Raw genomic sequence first — 23,631 nt, 5'->3', positions numbered from 1 at the left:
TCATTCAGTCGAATACTTCTTCATCTCCATGGAGGGTTGGCACTTACATAATCACATCATCAAGCTCTAGCCCACCCCCTCTCCCTCGCTCTCTCCCTCTTTCATTCCCCCTCTCTCTCTCTTGTGAGCGTGCAGAATAATCTGATCCCTGGGGATGATTTGTCTGGAGGATGAGAAAGAGAGATGCTTGTGTGTGCGTGTGTGTGTGTGCGTGTGTGTGTGTGGAGGTGGGGCAGAGTCTGCAGAGAGGAGAGGGAAGGAGGCGAAACATCACAAAATCCCACAACAGCTCCATTACTTTCTTACTGGCTTTGGCCCTATTATGACAACAACCGAGATTACGTGTGTTGATAGCAGCCTGTTATTTTGAAAGTGCTACAGCATTTGTGCGGCTGCCAATCTTTTCGTTGCTCCCCGGAGGAGCGGCCACGCAGCTGTGCACAGCGCAGGGATGGCTAACAGAGACAGACGTCTGGCTAAGTGCACCACAGCTGGGATGAATGAAACTGAGAAAGTGCACGGAGCAGAAGGGATAGCGGGTGGAGTCCAAAAACTTGACGCGAAATGGGTTCTCAAGCGCTCAAGTTTTCTGTTCACACTGCTGAGCAAAGCCCACATTACCCAAAGGGCCGAAAGAAAAGCGAACACGCACGAAATGAACACTAGCATCCAGATAAATGCTGGACACTGAACTCCGTCTTGTAAGTTACAGAGAGCGGAAGGTGAACTTTGGAGTCTACAAGACGTTGTGGTGTGGAGGTAAAGGAAGGAAAAGCAAATGAAAACGTAATGCACCGTATGATGCAAGAAAAACGGTCCTGTCTAAAAGATGTCGATGCCTTTGACGAGGGCGACGCCGCTATAGCCAACCAACTGCATCAGAGCATGACAAAGTTTATCAGCTGGTATTCAGTTAAAAGCAAAGCATAACTCAAACACACCCAAGACAAAAGTCTAGTTGATCAAAAGAAAAAACCGCTGAAGCTCCAGGATGTAATTCTCGTCAGCGTGGTTTAACTCTGATAACCAGGATTAATATCTGAAGAGATCACCAAAAACAGGGCTGCAATGACTCGTTGCACGAGTCATTGCAGCCCGAATACACACAAATACGATTTGCATCAAACGCACCATTTCAATTTTTGATTAAAAAAAAAAAAAAAAAAAAGCCACATGTGAATAGTGAGGAAATGTATTAAACTGAAGGCCAGGTGTTTGAAGTTTCTCGTTTCTCGTCCAGTAGAGGGCAGGAACATGACCAGTAGCTCAAAATGACGAAACCCCAAAAGAAGACGAAGGAGTTGCACACTTACTATTACTGAAACGACTCCCAAGTCAGACCATTGCGTTGAATCTAGTGTGATGGTTGGTCGGTGGTCTGAGCTTACGAGTCACTGTTGTGTCCTCATTGGTTGTTTTTTGAGAACTGAACTCAGGAGCAGATGCTAACAGCTATGCTAATCGCTAGCATGTCAGCACAGAAGGTGACTGTTTCTGCATATAGACTTGTAAAAATACACAACGTACATTTCCATGAACATTCTGCTCTATGTGGGTGAAGGCAACCTTCAGCTGGGGTTATCATCACACCGTGGAGGTTTTCCTAATTGGAGTTTACATGTTGTCCCTGTGTCTGCGACGTAGTAATGCAGGTTAATGTTCGTCTCAATGGTGACCCTTTACAACAGCCCCAAGGGCGGCGCCAGAGATCATAGGGGCTGTGCCAAAACCTGTCTGATCTGAGCTCACAATTAGTTTTCACCAGTCACCAGTTTTTAACCAGCTGCAGCTCATGCTGCATTCAGGACAACTTGTGAAAAATGAGCTCTGAGCTGTCAAACTCAGAAATGACTGCTTCCAAATAAAAAATAGCTGGTGCACATATTATAATGTTCAGTAAACGGTGAAAATATTCCAAACCTATTTTTTCTCCTCCGGGTTAACAGCGTCAGCGCTTTTTCATTGAACTCACTTGTCGGAAAGAAGGAGAGTGAATTTATGAGGCTAGAAGAATGTGCCCTAACTCCAAACAACTTAAAAAACCTAAAAATAATAACTAATATTAAATGTTAGCATGTAAGTTTTGCAATTTAGGGATTTGAATATGATCTATTTTTTGTATAAACTGAAACTGAATGAAATGGTTAAATTGCTAACCAAATAATTTCTCAATCATCAGAAAACAGTCAATATATCCATTTAAAAATAAACAATTTTATTTTTTAACTAACAGAAAGCAATGAGTTTGTTTATTTATAGATGAATAACAGCCATTGTACAAACAAACATTCCAAAATGGCACCACACTTCTGTCTCTGTTCTGTTGAGTAAAGTGGATGCGCTGCCTTGTTATGCACGCTATTAAATGCCTTCTTTGCCTTTCTCAAGAAGCCAGGGTGATCTCAGACAGATGGGAAGAGGCGGCGTGACTGAAATATCGCCTGGAGTAAAGAGGAGGATGAAACAAACAGCTAGCACAGTGGTTCACCATTGATTATACTGTTGTGGTTTTCTGGACTGTAATTAGGGTATATGTGGAACATTAGCTTAATAGCACATTTTCACTTCGCGTACAGTGCAGACACTTCAAGAACGGATGACGCATATATAAATCTGTCACGCAGCGAAACAGATAATGCATTTCTAAAGCACTATTACTGAGGCCATATTAGCGCTCATAGTCTGTCAGAATGAGAACAAATGGACACATCAGAGGTAGTTGTATTCGCTCGGTTCAGTGCGACTCGTAAGCCAAATAATTACTGTCAGGGGTCTATTTATGGCAATATGCTTGCAGATGGAGCGCTTTTTGTTGAGCAGAAATTTATAACATTTAGCTGGTGACTATCAGCTGTAGCATGCTAGTAGGTTTTCTGGACAAACTTTCCAATGTGTCTAACAGCTGTACGGTGTCAGTCAACCAAATCCCCCAGGGACAATTCCAACAGAGGTTTTTTGCTCTTTTTTTTTTTTAAAGAAATAAATCATATTTTTTCAGCATCAACAGAAAAAGAGGAATATATATGAAATGCCACTACTGGCTTAAAGCAATGAAAAGGTTTATTTTTATTTGTTTAATACTTTCAAGTAAACAGCTCAATCTTTTCTTATAGTCAGTATACAGGACTGAAGGGCCTTTACTGCAGCAAATATTGTGACAGATTGAAAACACCATGGATTCGTTTATTTCCTCTAGTGTACCAAAAACAAATCAACATGTGACTCTAAAACCAAGGATTCAAATGAAACCCTGAAATGTGTGCGCCGCTGCAACTCTATTACGGAGACTCATGAAAAGACACACACATCTTAGCAGATTGCAGAACTGCCGACGCCAGAATTACCCTATTCAGACTATGAATGAGAACAGAGAATGAGAGTCTGGGTCTGGATTCTAAGCCCTCTAAAGAAATGCTGAAGGCCTGATGTATTCAGCTGAAAGACTCTCCACCCACGGACGCCTGCCAGCAAGACCAGTGGTTTACTTAAGTCTCCACTAAGAAACGTGGGGTGTCTGCATTCTCTCCTTTTGATATAATGGTTATGTTTTTTTTTTTTTTTCAAAAATGCATTGCTTCACAGGCATCTGTCGTGCAGAAGCATGAAATGACTCAACTGAAAGACTGCCAAAGCACAAGTGATTGAAGGACGGGTATCTCTAAACTCATGATCCAGCGTTCTCATGCTGTGGGCTTGGCTACTAACTGTTAAACGGGGCCAACGCGCAGCTCTGAGCTTAACAATACCGACCATAACCCCGTCTGATTGATACGGAAAGACACCGGCGCATCACGTAACAGCAGCGAACTGTTAGTCATTCGACCATCTGCCGTCTGTCGTCGCGCCTCCACGCAGACGCGCGAGATATCCCATCTCAGAAGACGGCACGTACCCAACACGTCATGCAGCTAACAAATATCTTCCAGCTGATGCCTAGTAAAACCTGCCTCAGGTGTGCCCTCTTTTCAGGTTTTAACATATGCAAGAAAATCTGCCATGACAATCAACAGAGGAGGGGAAAAAATATTGTGACTTATCCTCAGCGCATCATGCAAAATTCATATCGCGCACATAAATTATTCATAAGTGCTCATCAAGTCTCATCCTCAAAAAGCAAGGCTATATAAATAATAAAGAACATTAGTAGGTACAAGACCTGAGTCTCCAGAGACAAAGTACTATTCATACAATGCTTTGACCGACTTACTGTCTATTGGAGATGGAAAAACTCTGCAAGATCCGATGCCCCGCAGAGCCATTTAGCACAACATTACAGAGGAACGGCTTGCAGATGCCAATTACATAAGGATTACACTGGGGGAGGGTTAACAGGCGGAGGCTTTAGTAGAATAAAACTGCATTAAAATGCAGCCTGCGTGAATACTTCAAATGAGCGTGCTGTCCTTCGGTTGTCAAAACGCGGCAAGGACAAACCATTACAGCAGCAACACTACCACACCACATACTGTAGCAATGGCTTCCAGAGTCCAGCTTCCAGTCCAACTCTTGGCATCATGTAAAATAAAATAAACATTCGCCTCTGGTATAAAATATCATCATGTCATTTCGTACTGTAAATACAAGGATAAATAAATATTGACAGTGAATCTCTGTGGAGCCATGTTGCTCGTGAGAGAATAAACCTTATAGGCATGGCGCTCCTACCTTTCATTCCCAGGCTGGAACTCTGACAGTAAAGAAGGCCGACGGCGATGTGGCTGAGACATGTGGGAGCTGTAGTCCCTGGCATGATGAGAGTGGAAGTCAACCAGTCCATCCTAGAACACAAACAATGACACGTTGTCAGAATCCCAGAAGAAGATATGTTAATGATGCAACGACCCCATAATAATTAAAATATGCTGCTTTGTATCTCCTGTAACTATTGTTCTGCTCGTATTTTCCCTGTCTTTTCATTTGTTTCTCAGAGTAGTGAGGGGGACACAGTCCATCAACCCTCATCTTCTCCTGAATGCAATGACAAGAGGGAGTGGTGGGATTAACAACAGGTGCAGCTGTGAGGATATTTAGGGGGGTAAACTTCTGATTCTTCCGCTGTTCAATGAGAAAATAATGCTTGCAGACATCGGAGGTCACTGAATGAACTTTTACAACAGCGAGAGGCCTCCCTGCTTCCCGGATACATAGAAGAGCATAATCTTGATAATTAGGAGATGTGGCTGGAAACAATAGGGAAGACCTCACTGCGACTCCACAACGACAACATGAACTTTCAACTCTAACATTTAATGAGGGAACTATTCTGGGAGAACAACATCATATCCTGGGAATGTTCCTGTTGGAAAAAAATGGTGATGTGTGGCTTCTGAGGGTGAGGCCCTCTCTGGAGCTCCCAGGTAGCACCTACATGCCAAATACCCACCAAGCAGGCAGACATCTCTCGCACCGTTTCAGCCGAAGTATGTGGCAGTGCAGGTTTTGGCATTAAATGCGTCGTGCGCCCAGCCTCTTACCGTGTGTGCCCGTTGCAGCTGCAGGGGCAGAGTGGCAGGGTTTGGCAGGTGCCGTGTGTCCACAGCCCTCCGGCCCGGCGGCACGGACTGGGGATGGGAGGACATGCTGGCACAGCCGCTTCCTCTACAGGCAGGAAGTGGGTGTGGCTGTAGGGCAGATGCCACACATTATCGGCTATTTCATATAGCCTGCAACCTGTGGAGGGGAGAAAAAAAAAAGAAACATTTAATTCCACTGGTCACTTTCACATCTGCAAAGAACAATGCATGAAAGTTGTGACAATTACACGGCAACTCGGACAAAGTGTGATGTTTTTTTTTGTTTTTTTTCTGCTAACCCCTCCAGAGTAGCTGAAGATGAAAATTCACATCTCTGCCTCCGTACCACAGCTGCTCCGCCCTCAAATGCTTCTAGTAAAGGAGTGAGAGTCCCTGCACCTGCTAGACTCAACCCTTCCTCCCCTGCTTACTGAATGGCCCACTGTCCTCACACTGAGGACCCGCAGACAGAGACCAGCCAAGCCAAGCAGCCAGTCGGTAAAAATACTCCGGGTTTAATGGGGTCTTAGAAGCAACATAAATAACTCATTGCCGGATAGAGATGTAGGCATCAAGAGTAAGGCACTAAACTGTAACTCCAGATGACGTGATGTAAACCAGAGGACTGTGTCGTATATTGATATATAAGTAAAAAATAGCCAGGCTGTAGCACGGACATGCAACTTATAGCACTCATCTGTATTGATGAAATGCAGCAAATGCAGAAGAAGGACAAGGTGGTTATACGGACTTAGTCTGGATTTGTGAAATTCCTTGGCCTAGACGGCATTCAGCTCTGCGCAGCCTGCTACTATGCTATCCCCCGGGCACTCTTACAAACCTGTGATAGTAGTAGTAGTAGTAGTTGTAGTAGTAGAAGTAGGTGGACTTGTACTTGTGACATGTGTCCCTGCGACTCTTGCCAACAGAGAAATTAGGATTCCTGCCACCTCGATGGGCCTCTGACTAATGAGTCCTCTCCCTTATAGCTCATGTTTCAGTGCTGTGTGAGGCACGGTGGCAGAAATGTGGGCTCTCAACATGGCACTAATCGAAATCTTGACAAGATAGCAAAGTGCACTAAGTGCACTGCAATTTTGTCAACTGAAGAGGAAAGCCGCCATCCTTGAGCCAGCCTCTCAGAACGAGTCCTTGTGCCTTTTACTGCTATATGACGTTCAATCTGTTTTGCTTAGTTTGTTTTAATAAATATTACAGAACAGATGAGGCGAGTAGGGTTCCCTTCTTCACAACTAAACACACCAATGCCTTATCCATTTATGTAATATAAATCTTTTTAATTGTACCATTTAGAGCTGAGAGATCTTCTACATACATATATTTGCTGAATACTGACAAGTCGACCCATGCACAGGCCCAGTTCCCACCGTTTAAACTGGTGTCGTTTATGTCTGGAAAGTCGTTCCATCTGTTTCTCTGATCTGAGGCAACTAGCTATGTTACGTTAGTTACTGATTATTTTGGATTAATAAAGCAGGAACACTTCGGGGAAAGGTGAACTGAAGAGGTTCCGAGATGTAAATATTTGTATGACGCGTCTTTGGCAAAAATTCGGAAGCAGGAAGTGGATACAAAAAACACAATGCTGAGTATCGCGTGGGCGGCGCACAAGCAGAAATGGATCGCGCTGGCGTAGGTCACATTGATAGGTTAAGCCTCTATGGACCACACAGGTATAAACTGCGCTTAACTCGAGCAATTTTCATTAAAAAAAAATTCATAAAAAAAAATAAAAATCAGAATCAAATCAAAGTCATACCCAGTTGTTCCATATGAACCATTAAGAGTGGACAGAATAAGTACTAACGTCTACAACCAGCAGTAAACGACCTTTTTACAGCATCTGTGAATCTGAGACTAAATAACACCAGAAGGTGTTGGTATAACGCAACGTGTGGTAGAGTGCCAGCCTCCATTGTTTCGCTCTCTTCTGCAGCACAAAGAACGGCACTATCCTATCTCGCTTTTCTTCCTGCTCGACTGTCACTAACAGAAAGTGTCACTTGATTTCAGTTACGCAAAGGTCTCTATTACGAAAGACTGAACACGGACCCGGTCGCGAGGAACAGAGGAGCTCTGTAAACACAGCCTCGTAGAAGCCACGCAATGGGAAAACACTGCTAAGTGTGCAAGTCTCACACCATCTAGAGACCATGCCTTTGTGTCTAGTAGTCTAAACTGTGGTTTGAAATATTTTAATGAATGTAGTGCACACTCATTTTTCAGTCAGACAGATGGGAGTAAACAGACTACACAAAGGGAAGTCCCTGAGCAGATTTCACCGCTGATGACACACTAGATCGGGAACAAACTCACTGTATTGACAGAGTATGCTATATCCTCAACAAAGGGCAGAAAAAAAAGAGGCCAGGGAGACAAAGACGGGGTGAGATAAGGCATTCTGCTTGCAACCTTCCTTTGATGACTGTCCAGTTCAGAGAGATTCCCCTGAGAGGGGGGGAGAGAAAAAAAAAGTCTGAAGGCAGTCACAAGATCCACAGAGGACAAAAAAACCTGAATCAAGATGAGAGGACCAACACAATGAGAGAGCTTTGACATCGACTCTGAGGCGAATGGGGCCTTCCAGACGAGAGGCTAAACACATGCACTGGCACTGCTACAGACACCCACAGGCAAGTCCGTGGCTCGCTGCCAACGCTGCAAACGAACTCAGTCACCTCCCTCTTGCGCTCTAGCGTGCTTTCCTTCCGCGCTCTCTTTTCGCTCTCGTCTTTTCCACAGAGCGGAGTGGGCCTCAGCCTTCAGCATGTGCGAGCCAATATTTCATCCTCTCACCCCCCCCCCCCCCCCCCCCCCCCCTCTCACTCCCACCCTCTCCATTTTAGGAATGGCTGTGGAAATACTAGCAACGGAGCACACAGACAGCTCCCGGCCTGCCAAGGAGAGCAGGAGGCAGACTTCAAACAACACTTTTATTCTACTGACATAAACAGTTAATTAAATCTATGTGTAGTCTGACTTGGTAGCTTGACAGTTCACCTCTTACAACGCAGTGACTTCATTTTTTTTTTTTTTTTTTTTTCACTGATAAAATTAAGAAATGCCTTCAGTTCCTCCAGACCAGGTAAAGCGATGAGACTTTGATTGAATTTAAACAAGTTCAATCGGCATGACACTGTTTAAATTCAATTTAAAAAAAACTTTATTTATCCCTCAAGATTTAGAGGCGCAGAGTAAAAATAACACATACATTTATACACAAGAAAAAAACCTTTCACTCTAATTCAATAACATGGCCTTACATACTACATAATAATCATGATTACTATAATTATATGAAACGGCAGAACTTAGAATATTTTCAGTATATTGGAGACCGTAGGTGCACAACAGTTTGATACTATGAAACATATGTCCCTTGAGGACATGTGAATGTTTCCTCCTACCGCTTTGATATCGAGCCGACATGCTTTCTTAAAACCGTTTTTAACTGCCCACTTCAGATCTTCTGTAAATAGTCACCACTTACGCACCATGGCATGATGGTTGACATCCACTACGAACACTAGAAATCTTTCAGCGTCGACGGTCAGCGCTCCATTCCACATGGTTGACCACAGCGTACTGCATTACTACAATATGTTACTGCTTCTAAAAGTAAAGTCCCTGCAGGACGGCAGTGCACAACCATTTTCCTCTGGTAAAATACTACTGGTGTAACGCCGTCTTCTGCTGCTGCTGCTGCTGCTATTCAGTAGAGGTAAGCGAAGATAATCACTCCAGTTCTTCCACCTTTGAACTGACTTCCAGTGTTAAAGCATCAACTTTGAAATTCTATTGTTGGTCTTTGAAGCCCTGAATGGTGTCGGCCAAAATATATTCCTGCCGGATTGCTGGAATATGAACTATGAAGACCTCTCTGGTAATCTGAGACAGGCCCTTCTTAGTAGTAAAAAACTAAACATAGAGAAGAAATCTTGCGCTTTATGCTCCACGTACATGGAACAAAAAGTATTCTTCTCTTAAAGACATATGCATTTATGATTTGTAATGAGGCTTTGGCTTTAATTTATATCTTGCCTTGAAGTCAGTTATGTCTTAAATAAAACATTGTACTCTGTGCTGACACAGTAGAAACAATCAATGCCCGTTGCTACACAGATAAACATCCCTTAGAGCATGTTTTGTGATAATAGCCTTGGTAGCGTGTGTTGGACCCTGATAGGACAGTTTTATCACTGCACTGGCAATAATGCTCCGTTAATTGTGTATCCATGAAAACACTTTTGCCAGTTTTTTTTTTTTTTCCACAGAAAATCATACTTTAGGGTATTGAGCTGCCACCGGGGATTTCTGTTAGTATTATGGTCGCCAACAGAGATGGTTCCACTAAAAGGAGCCATTCTAAAAGCGCAGATGAGCGAAGCGTAATGGGCATAAGGCTGTGTGTAGGAACAACATGAGAAGTTTATAAAGCTGTGCCCTAGAGAGCAGAGCTCATGTGAGGGGGGCTGCTAGGACTCTCAGCCCAGGAATGTGGCACCCTGTCAGGTCTCATAAGGATTTATCTCCCTGTAGCCTCATTACCGAGGGCCCCGGACAAGACGGCTCTAGCTTGCTTATTCTTTCATTCACTCGGCCTCAATAGAGCACTGCCCAGATACACTACACATGCATGCAAACATCTCCTTCACAAATGATTTTCAAATATTTACTAGCATCTTTTCGTACGAGCACGGGTCCAGCTCACCGTTTCTGCTCCACAGCAGCGTGTCCGTTATTTTCTACCAACGTCTTTTCGGTCGTTCGGAGCCGATTCCTTGCAACTCATTGTCTCGCAGTTCCATCTTGAAGAACTTTGGCATTTCGGCCCTCGTTTGTAGGTGCCGGCTGCTCTACACAAACAAGTTTTCTACTCCCCCCCATCCCCCCCAAATTTAAAGTGGGAGCAAATCTCTTGCAATTAATCCGCTGCAGCTTAACGATCAGCCCCAAAGACGTTTTCTTTTCTTTTTTCTTTTTTTTTTTTTAAAGGTCATGCAAAAATAAGGTCGACATGCGCGGTAATCGCAGCGCAACATCACACGGCGGTAATCACCTTTTCTGATCGCCGGCATCCACGGCACTCTTTAGAAAACCAAACGATGTCATCAAGCAACGGCTGCACCTGTTTTTCTCTGCTTCCTGAACAATAAAGCTTCGCTCTCTACTCTTAAATAACCCATTCCTCTTGGCCTACGTGTAGAAAATCAGCATTGCAAAAAGGTCAACTAATTAAAATACAGTGAAGTTATTATTCAACAGCCGGTAAAATGTTGTTGGAAGGGGCCGGTAAAAGGGAAAAAGAAGGTGACTGCTTTAAATTAATTATCAGGCATGTTGTCACGTATCACATATGTGGAACAAAAGCAGGAAAATCCCCCAGCGTAACACGGCTCCCAGTGCCAAGGGTTAACGCAGTGCAGGGTTTTAATGAAAGATCTTATAGATGTCATAACTCAAGATTAAGAGGTGCACAATTAAGAGAACAGCATTGCTGCTCAGTTGGTCGAAATGTATTCTAATTAGGTCAATGTCATGCTATCAAGGCTCTTATCAAAAAACACACACCGCGGGGAATGTCAATTTGTGTAGCAACGATAACAAGGAAATGAAAAGTGCTTTAAATGTAACATCAAACCTATCTTGCATTGTGATCTCAAACACATCGCACAAGGTAAACACAAGCCAGCACTCGTGATGCCAAAACAGTCCTCCGAGTCTGTCACTTAGAAGGCGTCAAGTGACAGACTTCTTATAAAAAGACAGCAGGTGGTATTATTATTATTATTGCGTGTGTGCCAGCTCCGTCTAGCTCATCGCTACTCGTGCCAAACACTGAACCGACATACCCACACCCAAAGCTGATGTTGCCCAACTTCTGCTCAACTTTCACAGAGGAAATCTGAGGTCACAACACACAGTCAGCAGCTAGAGGCATGCGAGAAAAAAAAGTGAACAGCCGCAGTCAACTTTGACACAGCTGTTATTTGACTGATCGAAAGAGCTGCAATCACCTCCCTTTACCACAGTCTGTCACACCTTTTCTTTTGAATCTGGCTGAACAACACTTCCCAACACAGCAACAGAAGACCGACGAGGGCCGAAGTCACACCCTCGGCTGGAAGGAGTAAAAACTGCATGAGCTAAGCAGAAACTGAAAATGGAAGTAGTAGTGGGATTAGTTAGTTTACAAGACCAATGTAGTGAAAGAAATCAAATTCACACTATGCAATGTTGGTCTGTAAGAGTTTTAAATTGACTAAAAACATGCCTCTGAATGCCTACTGTCATTATTATTATTTTTATTACATTAAATGGGTTCCATATTCAAATAACATGAGGTGTCAAAAGTAGGTCACCTAATTTGTTTCACATGCATCAGGTCTATATTGATATAATTAGCATTTAATGTTGCTCAGATGTGATTTTCTGGGTTCTGGGTTTACTGGGTTACAACTTTAAAGAGGCGCCATTAAAAGACATCAACTGAAATCTGGACTCCTGGTTCAGTATTATTCTGTTTATTAAAAATTTAAAACGTGAAAGGACTCGTCCTTCGTGAACAGATGTGGCGCTCAAGGTTTTCACTTTCTCAACGTTTTTTTTTTTTTTTGCAAAGCAGCAGTAGCGTGAGCTGAGTGTAAGCAGAGCAGCCGCCCCGTCTGTGTCGACACAAGAGGTTCCAGGCACAGTGCTGAGCTGTAGGTCACCCACATTTGGGAAGCAATTAGGAGCCAATTTCACAATCACTCTAGGTATGAGGGTTGGACTTAGATGTGAAAGCTAATATTAAACTCTGGGTTGTGTTTATGTGTACATAAAAGACAAGCAAAAGACATGCCATTTTGCAGACTGTGTAATAGCTTCATTAATTACGACATAAATGTGTTTGTCTTGAATGAGATTGAAGATTAAAAAAAAAAACAGATGAAACACTTTACTCAGTGTAACAAACAAACAAAAAACACTGTATTTTGGAATGTACTCCTGCATTTGCTGCTAGGTCTATGTATATGTAATTAATTCACTCAGTGCATTTACATGCAGAGCTTAATCGAACTGTGCTAAAAATTCAACTTTCTGAACGTGGTCCTTGTCCCAGTTTACATGCGACAGAGAAAATCAAATAGGTGTCCTCCTCCACACTAGGTGGCGATATGCGTCTTTTCAGTGGGTTGATACGGTCCCCTTTCCGGTTGACCGATTATGTCACATAATAAAAAACTGGAGTCGTTCATATGGCAGACCAGCATTTCAAACAACAAGATGGATAATAGTACGGCTAGTATGGCTTTTTTAATCTCGTATGTAATGTGTGCGCTACTTATGGTGCAGATAAGATGTGTGCTATCCCTCAAGTGGTTCTTCTATCGGCTCCGTTTACCTTCTTCTGCGACCAGAATAATGCGGAGCATGCGCATGCGCGTTGTCTAGTTTAATTCTGATTAAGGCGTTAGGAAGACAGTAACTCTATGTCACTGAAAAGGCCACGCCTCCTTACTAATGTTAGCCATTTCGCCCTAAGAATGCTAGTGAATCAAAATGCACACCAACTGGGGGAGATTTGTATATACCACTAGTGTTTTTTTTTTACTTCACACAAACGGGGGCGTGGCTTAATTTGCTACTATCATCTACACATGGCAGGTTACGGAGAACTCCGATACTATCCTGGTCAAATTACATTTTTCTCTCCATTATTGTAGAATATCTGACCCGAATGACAAAGCCATTAAAACGTGCATATTCAACATTTACATGGTGCATAACATCCAGTGTGTAGTGGACTGTCGTGCGAACCATTTGGGGCTGTGAATATGTTATTTACAATTGTAGCCTCCAGATTTAAACATTTTCATTTTCTTGTTATTAATGCAACACTATACAAAATGAAAACTCTAAAATTAAGTATTTTGCGGCCAAAGAAAAAAAATATTACCTCCTACAAACAGTGTGTGTCATAAAGAGTGTCATTTGTGTCAGATCTGAAAGTAAATGAGTGATTTATCTCCATTTTGCGACAGTTCATATAGAGCACTCTTTTAAAGGTATGACAGCGAGGAGAAGAGACAGAGGAGGGGAGAGGGGAACCGGGCCAGTGATTGGCTGTCCTTTACTTCCAGATGTACTCACCCAGCTGTATCCATGCTGTACAGCAGAGCTACTATTGGATTTCCTGCCTGCTCCCCTGCTGCCTGCCGCCTCAGCCACACTGTGTGAAATTACATAAGGCTCACCCATCCCCCTCCCCGCTGGCTAGTGTAGAACTGGGGCCTTCACACACTGCCTCAGCCAACAACGACTCCCTGTAACCATGGAGGCAGAGGCACTCTACCAAAACACACTGGGAGATCTGAAAGCTACTCCCTCTGTTCACAGGCCCACACTGACACCAGGGAAATGCATTTCACATAATTACTCCGATTAATTCATTACAGCCAATAACCGTCGACAATAATATCACTTGTTCTTTAGGTGAGTTTCTACCTACGAACAAGCCTTCTGGCATACGCCCACATCCAGGAAAATAAGAGAGCGAGAAGGCAGAACAGCAGAGTGTCTGTGATTGTAGATTGCACTGAAAATTACACCCAACACCCTAAAGACCCTAACGGGAAGGAGCCCAAAGAAATCTATTCAGTGTGCGCTGTGTGTGCTCCTATCAAGGCCTGGCCACACCAAGATAAGCAAATGCATCAACAGATTCATGCACAGTCACATCTGAGATAAACTACTCTCACTTATGCAATATCTAATAGGACGGGTCCAAAAACAGTGTGAAGTAATAACAAAATCCAAGTGTGCTTTGATTGGCCAGCTCTAATTGCCTTAGCAGTTACCGCCCACACATGCAGCATTAGCATACGCCCCCAAGTGCAGAATGAGTCAATATTTTAAAACTGTATTCCAGGAAAGACAAACTATAAAATACCAAAGAACAAATTACTTTTCTGTCACTGATGGTACAGAAACTGGTTAAAAGTGAAGTATTTAGCAAGACATTTAATGTAAGAAATGTTTTTTTTTACTGTTGCTAGGCTGGCCGGCGTTCTTAACCAGCAGGAGTTTCTGAAGGTTTGCATTACATGAATTGCTGCAACAGAGCAAATAAAGAAAAGAACCAGGGAGAAAATCTACTAAACAGCCAAGAAATACTGCTGTCACAGATGATAAGCTCAAAACGGCAGGAAGGAAAATGCTCACTGTCAGAGAAAATCACTCTGACCACTTCAGGAGCGTGACAGGAGAGAGAGCTCGAGTATATGAAGGACAGACTGGTTTAATGGTGTCTCTGGGAAACTTTCCCAGCTGGATATGTGTAGAACTGTTTAGGGTCCTTAAAGTCTCACTTTCAACAGCTGCAGTCTCTTCTGTATTGCCGGGAGATATAATAATTGCAGATTACACCAACTAGACACAGCAAACCCAAAGATGACCCATTGCTTTTTGGCTGTGTGCACTTACAGGGTAAGGATTTATTTAGGCAATTATTCAACCAAGGGCTTGACATGAGATTACACAGGTGTTAAACACTAGCTAGGTAATATTATTAACTAGTCAGGTAAGTTGGACTTCAGTTTTCTCTTAAACTCACACAGTACAGTTGCAATGTTCTTGTGCTTTTGCTGGTTTTGGCCAAGATGTAGAGCCTAAAGAGACAATGTTGTACTAAAATGTAACAACTCTCAGCAGGTCCTAATCTACAGAATATTGGTATCTGATATATATTTTAATGTACCTATGACCAAATAGTTGCATAATGGATGTCACATAGCGTCAAAGCCTTTGTTTGTTTGGTTCCGCGTGGTGCAGCGGTACAAGCGAATGTATTTTATTTGCATAAATGGTCTGTGTGTCTACTCTATCGAACCAAAACTACTGCAGGTCGAAATGAAGTTTAGTCTGTGCCATTTAACTGCGCAACAGCATAATAGCATTACAGTAACATAGTAGTCCAAGAGCACTGAATTCCAGCAAGACTAATTTATCCATTGTCCTTCAGGTTGGTCTGCTGACCACCAACCAGAGGGTTCCTACCTTTTGTTCTGACTTTCTATGTCACTGTTACTAGGTTAGTCAAACAACAGCAATGCAAGAGTTCATTTGCTCAGAAACCTGTTGAAAACCTGTAGTTAACTCAGAGGTGAGACAATGTTTTCACAGTTTAAAGGATCCCAATTACGAGTTCTAATGCTAATTTGATCAGTTTTTCGGCACTTTTCTAAAGGAATGAACCTCCTGCAATTTTATCGTTTGTCTAATCTGGCAGTAACATCTGACTGGTGGTCAGCAGACCAATCAGTAAGAGCCCGGTCTAGAAACCGGTTAACATTCCATTTGATTTCATTAGGGGGCGTTTTTCAACTGATACAGAGGAAAAGAAATACATTTCGTTCGAGAGCTATTTCGTTGGAAACAAACTCAACTCCACAGTGCTCCGATGACACGTTACTGTTACTTCTGTCTGTCACTGCATAAAACTCACCAAAACAAGTGCAGTTCCTTTTTTCCCCCCAGAACAGCCTGATACGATGTCATCGCCCCGCTCTCGCCCCGCTAGCCCTCGGCGTCTCATAACAACATTAATGGTGGACTGCTGGCTTGTGACGCTGCTGCATCAGATACTGACCCTGTTTGCGAGGCTAGGTCCAATATACACTGTTGCTTCACCACTACAATGAGCTAAAAAGGATTACGGACTGCATGCAAGGTTCATGGTCCACCTCTCCTTCTTCTTTTGGCTGAGGTCTCTAACAGAAACAGCCCCACCCACAGGCCTGGGATATGTACTACAGCCTTTCTACGTCTAGATGCGGTTTCGCAATGGATCGACATTTATAGAGAAATACTCGACACAACGCCAAGGAATACTGGATCGTTTTCATACGTGTGGACGTGACCTGAGGAGGTTTGTAGACACAAGCATTTGCATGACATGGCCAACACTTTGACAAAAGTTTCAGTCGTCATTGCTGAAAGTGATACAGGAAGTGGACACATAAAATTAGCCCGACTGGCAAAACACACCGAAAAAACAGCGCCGACTGGCGTGAGTGAGGCAAAGTGACAAGCGCACAAATATAAATGACTCGCACCGGCGTTGGCTACTTGTGTAAATCACAGCCTCTAGGTCCTGCTGTACTCTAAAAGCACCATTAAACAGAAGGAGGCACGGCTTGAAAAACAGATACCAAAGCTAAATATAACCAACTCACCACTTGGTGAAGTGGTTGAGACAGGAATTAGGATGGTTTGTGCTGTAGTTGTATCCGTTATTTACAGAGAACTTATTTTAAGGCCATTAATATTATGCAAAGACTTAATTTGTTGGTTACTGATGCACAAAATCATTCTCAACAGACCCCTCTGTGCCACAGCTCTGCAGGAAAAAAACGTGACAGCAGCTCTCTGATTTATAAGGCCCAACTTGTGAATCCCCCTTCATTCTTTGTCGGCTCTATTCTTAAAGCCCACCTGACATTCAGCTCTCCATTCTGAGCAGCAGGAAATAAAAATGAGTGCACTTGTCTGCTGCGCTGACCTACTTCCTCTGCACTACTACTTAATTATTCAAGAGCTTTGAAATGTTCTTCTGTACGGCTGCATGCAACCCGAGTGCCTCTGTTCGCCCCTCAATGATAGCAGCCTCACAGAGCTTCCATTTATGCATGAGAGGGTGTTGGTGTGCGTTGTCAAAGCGTGTACATGTGTACACTGCCAAACACTGTCCGTGCACTCCTGTGCTGCTCACAGGACGTAAACAAAACACCGCACCGAAATTCAACACGATGGTGAATGATAAATTACTGTTCGCGTTTTTACACGAGATTAGTTCGAACCTTACAGGGAGCAGAGCAGCCGTCACTCCAAGAGCTTGATGTTTAGACATTAACGGTAATTTCGAGAGACTAATTTCCTCAAAACTGCACTGTCATAGATCTGGTGTACATGTCAAGACAGGAGCTGCTCCTACAACATAACCTATAATTACACCTTCATGCCTTGCATTGTTACTTGTCACCCTGCTTTCTCCTCAAGGGTTATAAATGAAGTTAGCCCTCGACTGCAGCTACTAACATGCCTTGATGCAACGAGCTATGCCGTAACAGCTTCCCAGTACAGACGCTCATCAAAGAGATAAACATAATGCTTCGCACGGTTGGAACACACACACACACACACACACAAACAAACAAGAGTAATGTCCTATAACATGCCGTCATCTGCGTTGCGTAACGAAGTCAAGTGAATCCCTCACCACAGAGCCATCTCTAATCTCTGCTAATCTGCTGTCTGGCTCTCTGTTGGTACGTTTAAATATGGGTTTTAATATCAACTCCATTTCATAGCCAGCGAAATCAATACAGGACACCCAATGAATGATGAATTACTACAACTAAGTTCATTCGAACGCCATGCCAACAATGAAGGTTACTAAATAACTGCTTGTGGTCCATTAGTTTTATTTGCAATTGATGAACGAAAGGGGTCAACTCAGAAGCTTAAAAAACAAGTTGATTGCGTTCTTTTGGCTTTAATATAGAGCTATGGATTATTTCCAAGGACCCTAACTACACGAGAAACTTGATAACTTGGATATGATGTAATTCATTCAATCGACAATTAAAGGAGTTAAATTGTTGTCTTTTGAGTATTTCCAGGGAACACATTACAGTTGAATTAAACATCACAACACAAAACAACAGAAACGTCCAAAATTACAACACAAGGGCACAGGACAGTGGTTATTTAGAAAACTGTTCAGACAGCAATCCAAAGCTTTGATAATATTATGTCGCGTGAATGCGTTAATTTTGTACTACAACAGTACATGTACACATATATGTGCATATGAAGAGTGTTTATCAAAGAAGAGCTGGCAAGTCCCCGAAAGAAGTGAGAGAAACCAATTAGGAAAGCAAATTTGAACACACATAAGACACAACGGATAAGAGGGTTAACACAACGACTGCCAAACCAACTGCCACGCCATCAGGTATTAGCGCTGTTAACTACAGCTTAAAAACAGTGAGCAAGTCATCTACACAGAAGCCAAGTAGTAGTCTAAATAATGTTCAAAATCGCGAAGGACGACCAAACTCACAGATAACTGAAGATCCTGAAACAGAAAAACAAGTCCAGGCAGATACAATGAGTACAGGACGTTATATTCACTTCACCGCTAAAAGTAAAAACATGAAATGTGATCAAATATGATTACGGTCTCTACTTTCTTTAACAATATTGTTCTAGCTTTCTGTTATGTCATTACAACCACTCCGGGGTATAAAAAGCTGGGCAGCCATGTTTGCAGCAACGCAGATAAACTATTACATTTTCAATTTGCAAAAGTATAAGAGGCAGTTAACATGAAAAATTGCTGAATCTTGATATTAAACTCTAGTGCCGGCGAAGGTTGCATCATGAGACAAAACGCAAACAAACGATGGCAGTCTGACAAAGGTAAATACAACATTTAAGTATTGCTAGAAAAAAAAAAAAACAATAAATTCCTGGAGGGATGGATTAATCCCGTCTTCTTTTTGAGCTCTAAAGGACGACAGATGTTGAACCAGTCTGACCTCCAGACCCCATTAACCCGTAGGCCAGGAGGCCCAGCAGACACCACCCACCCAACGCAGACGACTGCGCTCTTTAACAGAATCTTGTAATATGAAAAGTGGATTTAACATTGAGAGGCTGTGTAAATGGGAATTTGCTGAGTCTTTATGGCCTAGTATGAAAGACATTTTCTTTATATAACATGTCACCACCACAGTTTTTACCATGAGGCAACCCCCCTCCTCCCCAAAAAAATAAATAAATACAAATGCTTAACTTTAGCTCCCACGCAGGCACTGGAACTGAGGTGGCACTCGGTCCAGTTCAATAGCACTTTGATTGTGAATAATTGGAAGCATAGGCACAGACCAGCTGTGCTTGATCATAATACTCTACCACACTGAGTCGCGCACAACATTCTCCACACACAAAACCTACCAGGTGCAGTCCACTAGCGAGCAAGAAATGCTAGACAGCTGCTGTTATTCATTCAGTGAGAGGGAAGCTGGGTGGGAGGGGGGGAATGCGCTCGGGAGGCAGTTTCATGGCCACGGCCTCACACTTCCCTCTAAAGTTTCTGCGTGTTAACTTAAGGGTTCAGGAGGTGCAGCGCTTGCCAAAATTATGTCATTCCCCTGTAATCATTGTCTCATGTGTTAAAATTACAGTAGGTCCAAATTTCTATTTTCGACCGTTGGACTTATTTAAATCAAAGCAGCTCGCTTTGAATATTCAGGTGCTGATAACATTAAAAAATAAAAATAAAAAAATGTTGACTTCTAGTTTATTGCCACATTCAAATCTACTAATCAACAAACACATTACAGCTAGACCTGAGTCTGAACCCAATACTAAATAACCTCTTGTTGCATTGACGCAGTCACCAGACAGGTTGAGTTGGATTGTACGTGGTCAAATGTCACTGGCGTTTGGCCAATTCAATATTGTGAATAAGACTGGCTGCACTCTCGTGTTTGTGCCAAAAGTGCAAATAATTTCCTTTTGGGAATCAATACCAAAAAAAAAAAAAAAGGTCAAAATCAGTTTGAAAAATAAAAACAGTCCCCTTATAATCAAGGTAAGGAGGTCTTCTTCAGAATTAGCAAAACTTGAACCATTTCTAAAACCAAAACGCAAACACTGGTTTATGGAGGCTGCTGTAAGCACAATGCAGCAAAGTACGAAGCTCCAAGGATCTCTCTTAAACTCTACTGATGATAAAGCTGGAAGTGTTACAGCTTCCTCGCTAGCTACCAACACACGCAGGTTATTATGAATTCCCATGAACAGGTCACATTCACCTAATAAAAGAACAGACTCCGATTGTGTACAACAGTTGCCCAATGTCTGGTACCAAAAAGGTAGTATCTGTCAGTGGACAGTGCTGTGCCACTTATAAGTTGCATGACACTGTGTTAGCAAAACAATGGTTGTATATACCCCGCTGTCTGCCACAGTGGTGCTAGTATATACGCAACGACACAGCAAACATTGTCGTGATGGGGTTTTCCTTAGATTAAACATTAACAGAAAACACACAGTAAAGCAAACCGCACAACAGCTTTTAAAGGGCTTTTAAAAATGTATACTTCACATCTTCCTTATCTGTAACGCTATGCGCTTTGTCCTCTCACAAGAACCCAACGTCAAGACTCATCCAGCACGGACAATAAAACGAGCAAGAACTTTCCCCTTCCCTGTTTCGTAACAGTGTTGTGTTTCATAATACAAGCAGAAATTGAACTAGCAGTGAAACAGTCTCCCTGAGGCACCACGCAGAGCCCGGGATTATCTCTGCCCCCATTACCCTTCAGGATAAAGGGGGGATATCTCCTCACTCTTGTTTAACTCTTTGCGATCCACACTGCAAAGCTGACACTGGAGCACAATGACTCGAGGAAGAAATGTCATACCCTTATGGATTATTAGGAGCCTTTGTGCTCTCTGGACTGCCTCATCAGACAAACCTGCAGTCGCACTGAGACTCTGTATAATACCTGAATACCTTATGTTTATGTTCCAGCTAAACAGTTTCCATGCCACAAAGGATTTAAGCAGTAAGTAACCAAACATGGATCAGTTGGTCTAGTTTATGCTTTGAGTCATATATTTCCCCATTTATGGTGGAAAATAGTGACTGACTCACTGCTCTACAGTACATGTACGGTTGGTCGAGAAGGAGCTACCAACCATTTTATATAATTGGTGTTTTGTAGGTAGCTTATAGTAATTTTCATATCAGCAATTTTATGCGCTGTATAAAACGAAGACTGTGGCCGAAAAGTTATTTCTGGAAGCTCTGGGTGTTCAAAAGGTGTTTCCCTGATAGCAGACTTTATCACAACTATGATTAATGAGCACTGTCATTTAGCAAGTTATAACTTCAACTGTGTAACTTTTATCCCCCACTCGGTCCTCAATTAAACTGAGTGAGTGAATAGAGTAAAAAAAGAAATGTTTTTTACACACATTACATTTAGATTTTGGTTTGAGGCGTTTACCCTGTCAACTGATAATATATGTGAACCAACATACACGTATGAGTCAGCGTTAGCACAAGTAGAATAATAATAACCAGATAAAAAAAAATGTGCGAAATGGGCGATATGAGGTGCAAAAACAAAACCACAAAGTAACCGTTGAAGTTCTGCTTAAGTACCACCTTTGTGATCGTAATCACAAAGTGCTATTTACGCACCTGCTATTATGTGGAGCCCCACGCTTTCATTCTTCCTCATCGGTGTCCTCACCAGGTCAGAGTCGCCGTAAGTCAAACAAAAACAAACCAACGCACTGCCGACCACATAGCTTATGCTAAAGCTAGCTTATTGATGTTACGCCGAGGTCAATTACCCGAAATACAAGGGCTGCTCTTTTTCCCATAATGTGCATTCCTCATATTTCTGCATACACTGTGCCTTTTGTAACTGTCATGCAAGCACAATACCATTGCTTGTGGTTGCGGTCAGTTCATCTGCCAGCTCCTCCTTGCAATATTTAAAACCTGGCAGCAAAAAAGGAAAAAATGTAATGTCCATATTTGTGCATTGCACACACTGAGGAAATAGCAGTTACTAATGTTACTGGCCAAGCCATAAGGCATTTATGAGTGTTTCACAATACCAAGCCTTACCATAGCTCACTAGATTTAAGCTATGTAGCAGGAAATGGAAGAGATGTTTTCATGGTGTGTTACGCGTGTAAAACAAAAGACCACCCCCACTGACATGAAACGTCCATATAAAGATCAAATTCTGTATTATACTTGGCAAGAGTGGGTGCTGTTTACAAGTCATCGTCTGCTGAATGGATCACAAGGTGAGATCTATCAAGAGCATGGCTAACCACCTTGGTTTAAGAACTTCCTGGGGGGAACCCTGACTTGCACAATAAAAAAAGGACAGCTCACCAAAGTCACTGAACATATAATTTACCACGTGATCTGCAGACAGTTTAAGGTTTCCAGATACGTTACCACACTAAACGTTTAGGTCAGCTGTTCAAAGACAGACATGAAAAAAGCTGAGCAAATACAGCTGACTCTACCTCCCTTGCTCATGGCATATGAGACAAATTTTCTGTCCTTACTCAGCCGCCATACTAGCCATCATCACCATCGCCGTCACGTTGACCAAAAAATAAATAAATAATGATAATAATCTGAGGGTTAGTGATGAAACTGTATCTGGGGCATCATCTGACTGAACAGAAGCGTCTGAAGTGTGAATACACAGCGGGTGTAAATAATCACAGGGTCTTGGCACTTTTCTGAGATGCATTTTCTGGGCATGTTCATATCCCAATGCCGTTGAAAATATGTTTTATGGCTGGCTATCCCTAGCGTTTTCCTAAATAAATTTCATTCTAATTCACACGGACCAGATTTGATTCAATTCAATATCAATGCATTTTTGAAATATTTCAGCTCTGAAAGAAGTTTGTTTAGTTATGAAAGAGATTTTTACTGAAGCATGATTTCAGATCTTTCAAACGAAAATTGATCCGAATCAGAAATTCTTTCTTTTAGTGCCATTTATATCCCAACAGGGATAAGGAGGCACAATATGTTTTCCTCATTTTATTATACACAGCATGAAGCCCCAAGCAACTGCGCAGTGTGATCGCTAACGAAAGGCTTAATCTCAGAATATGTCCCAAAGTCACAAGTCTCGCTGCCATACAAATGTTGACAGGATCTTCTCCAAGAAGTCTTCTACAATAAATCAACTTAAATGAAATAAATACAGATCCAACATCCAACACTGGCATTTAATGGTATGCAAACATACTCTGAATCACATCTACAACGTAATGCCTGCTGTTTCACAAAAGCTGACTCAATGAACAGGATTCTATATACAATTCTCTATAGACTAACTACATTAGTGAAAATGAATTATTCAAATTTATAACAGCTCTGCCCTAAATCTTAGATAAATGAAGGATAAATGAAAGAGCTATTGATTCAACTGTGTTTTCTAGAAAAAACTGTATTGTGCTTTAATGACACGTTACCTTTATGTTGGCAGCT

General features: G+C 42.3%; 1 protein-coding gene across 9 annotated transcripts in view; it reads right to left on the bottom strand.

The window, feature by feature from the left end:
• Positions 1-23,631, bottom strand: part of ncor2 (nuclear receptor corepressor 2) — an 84,297-nt gene that overhangs the window by 58,761 nt on the left and 1,905 nt on the right. For all 9 annotated transcript variants that reach the window (XR_007113310.1, XM_047592764.1, XM_047592768.1 and 6 more), the window contains exons 2-3: positions 5,475-5,670; positions 4,666-4,778 (exon numbers count right to left, since the gene is read on the bottom strand). Coding sequence is in view for 8 of the 9 variants with exons in the window: in XM_047592764.1 (XP_047448720.1) it covers positions 4,666-4,778; positions 5,475-5,579 (218 nt within the window). In the remaining variant the exon portion in view is untranslated. The remainder of the gene's footprint in view (positions 1-4,665; positions 4,779-5,474; positions 5,671-23,631) is intronic.

This window comes from Mugil cephalus, chromosome 8, assembly GCF_022458985.1.
Source record: "Mugil cephalus isolate CIBA_MC_2020 chromosome 8, CIBA_Mcephalus_1.1, whole genome shotgun sequence".
NCBI classification, from domain to species: Eukaryota; Metazoa; Chordata; class Actinopteri; order Mugiliformes; family Mugilidae; genus Mugil; species Mugil cephalus.
The sequence above is the reverse complement of the archived record's forward strand: the minus strand, read 5'-3'. Positions and strand labels throughout refer to the sequence as shown.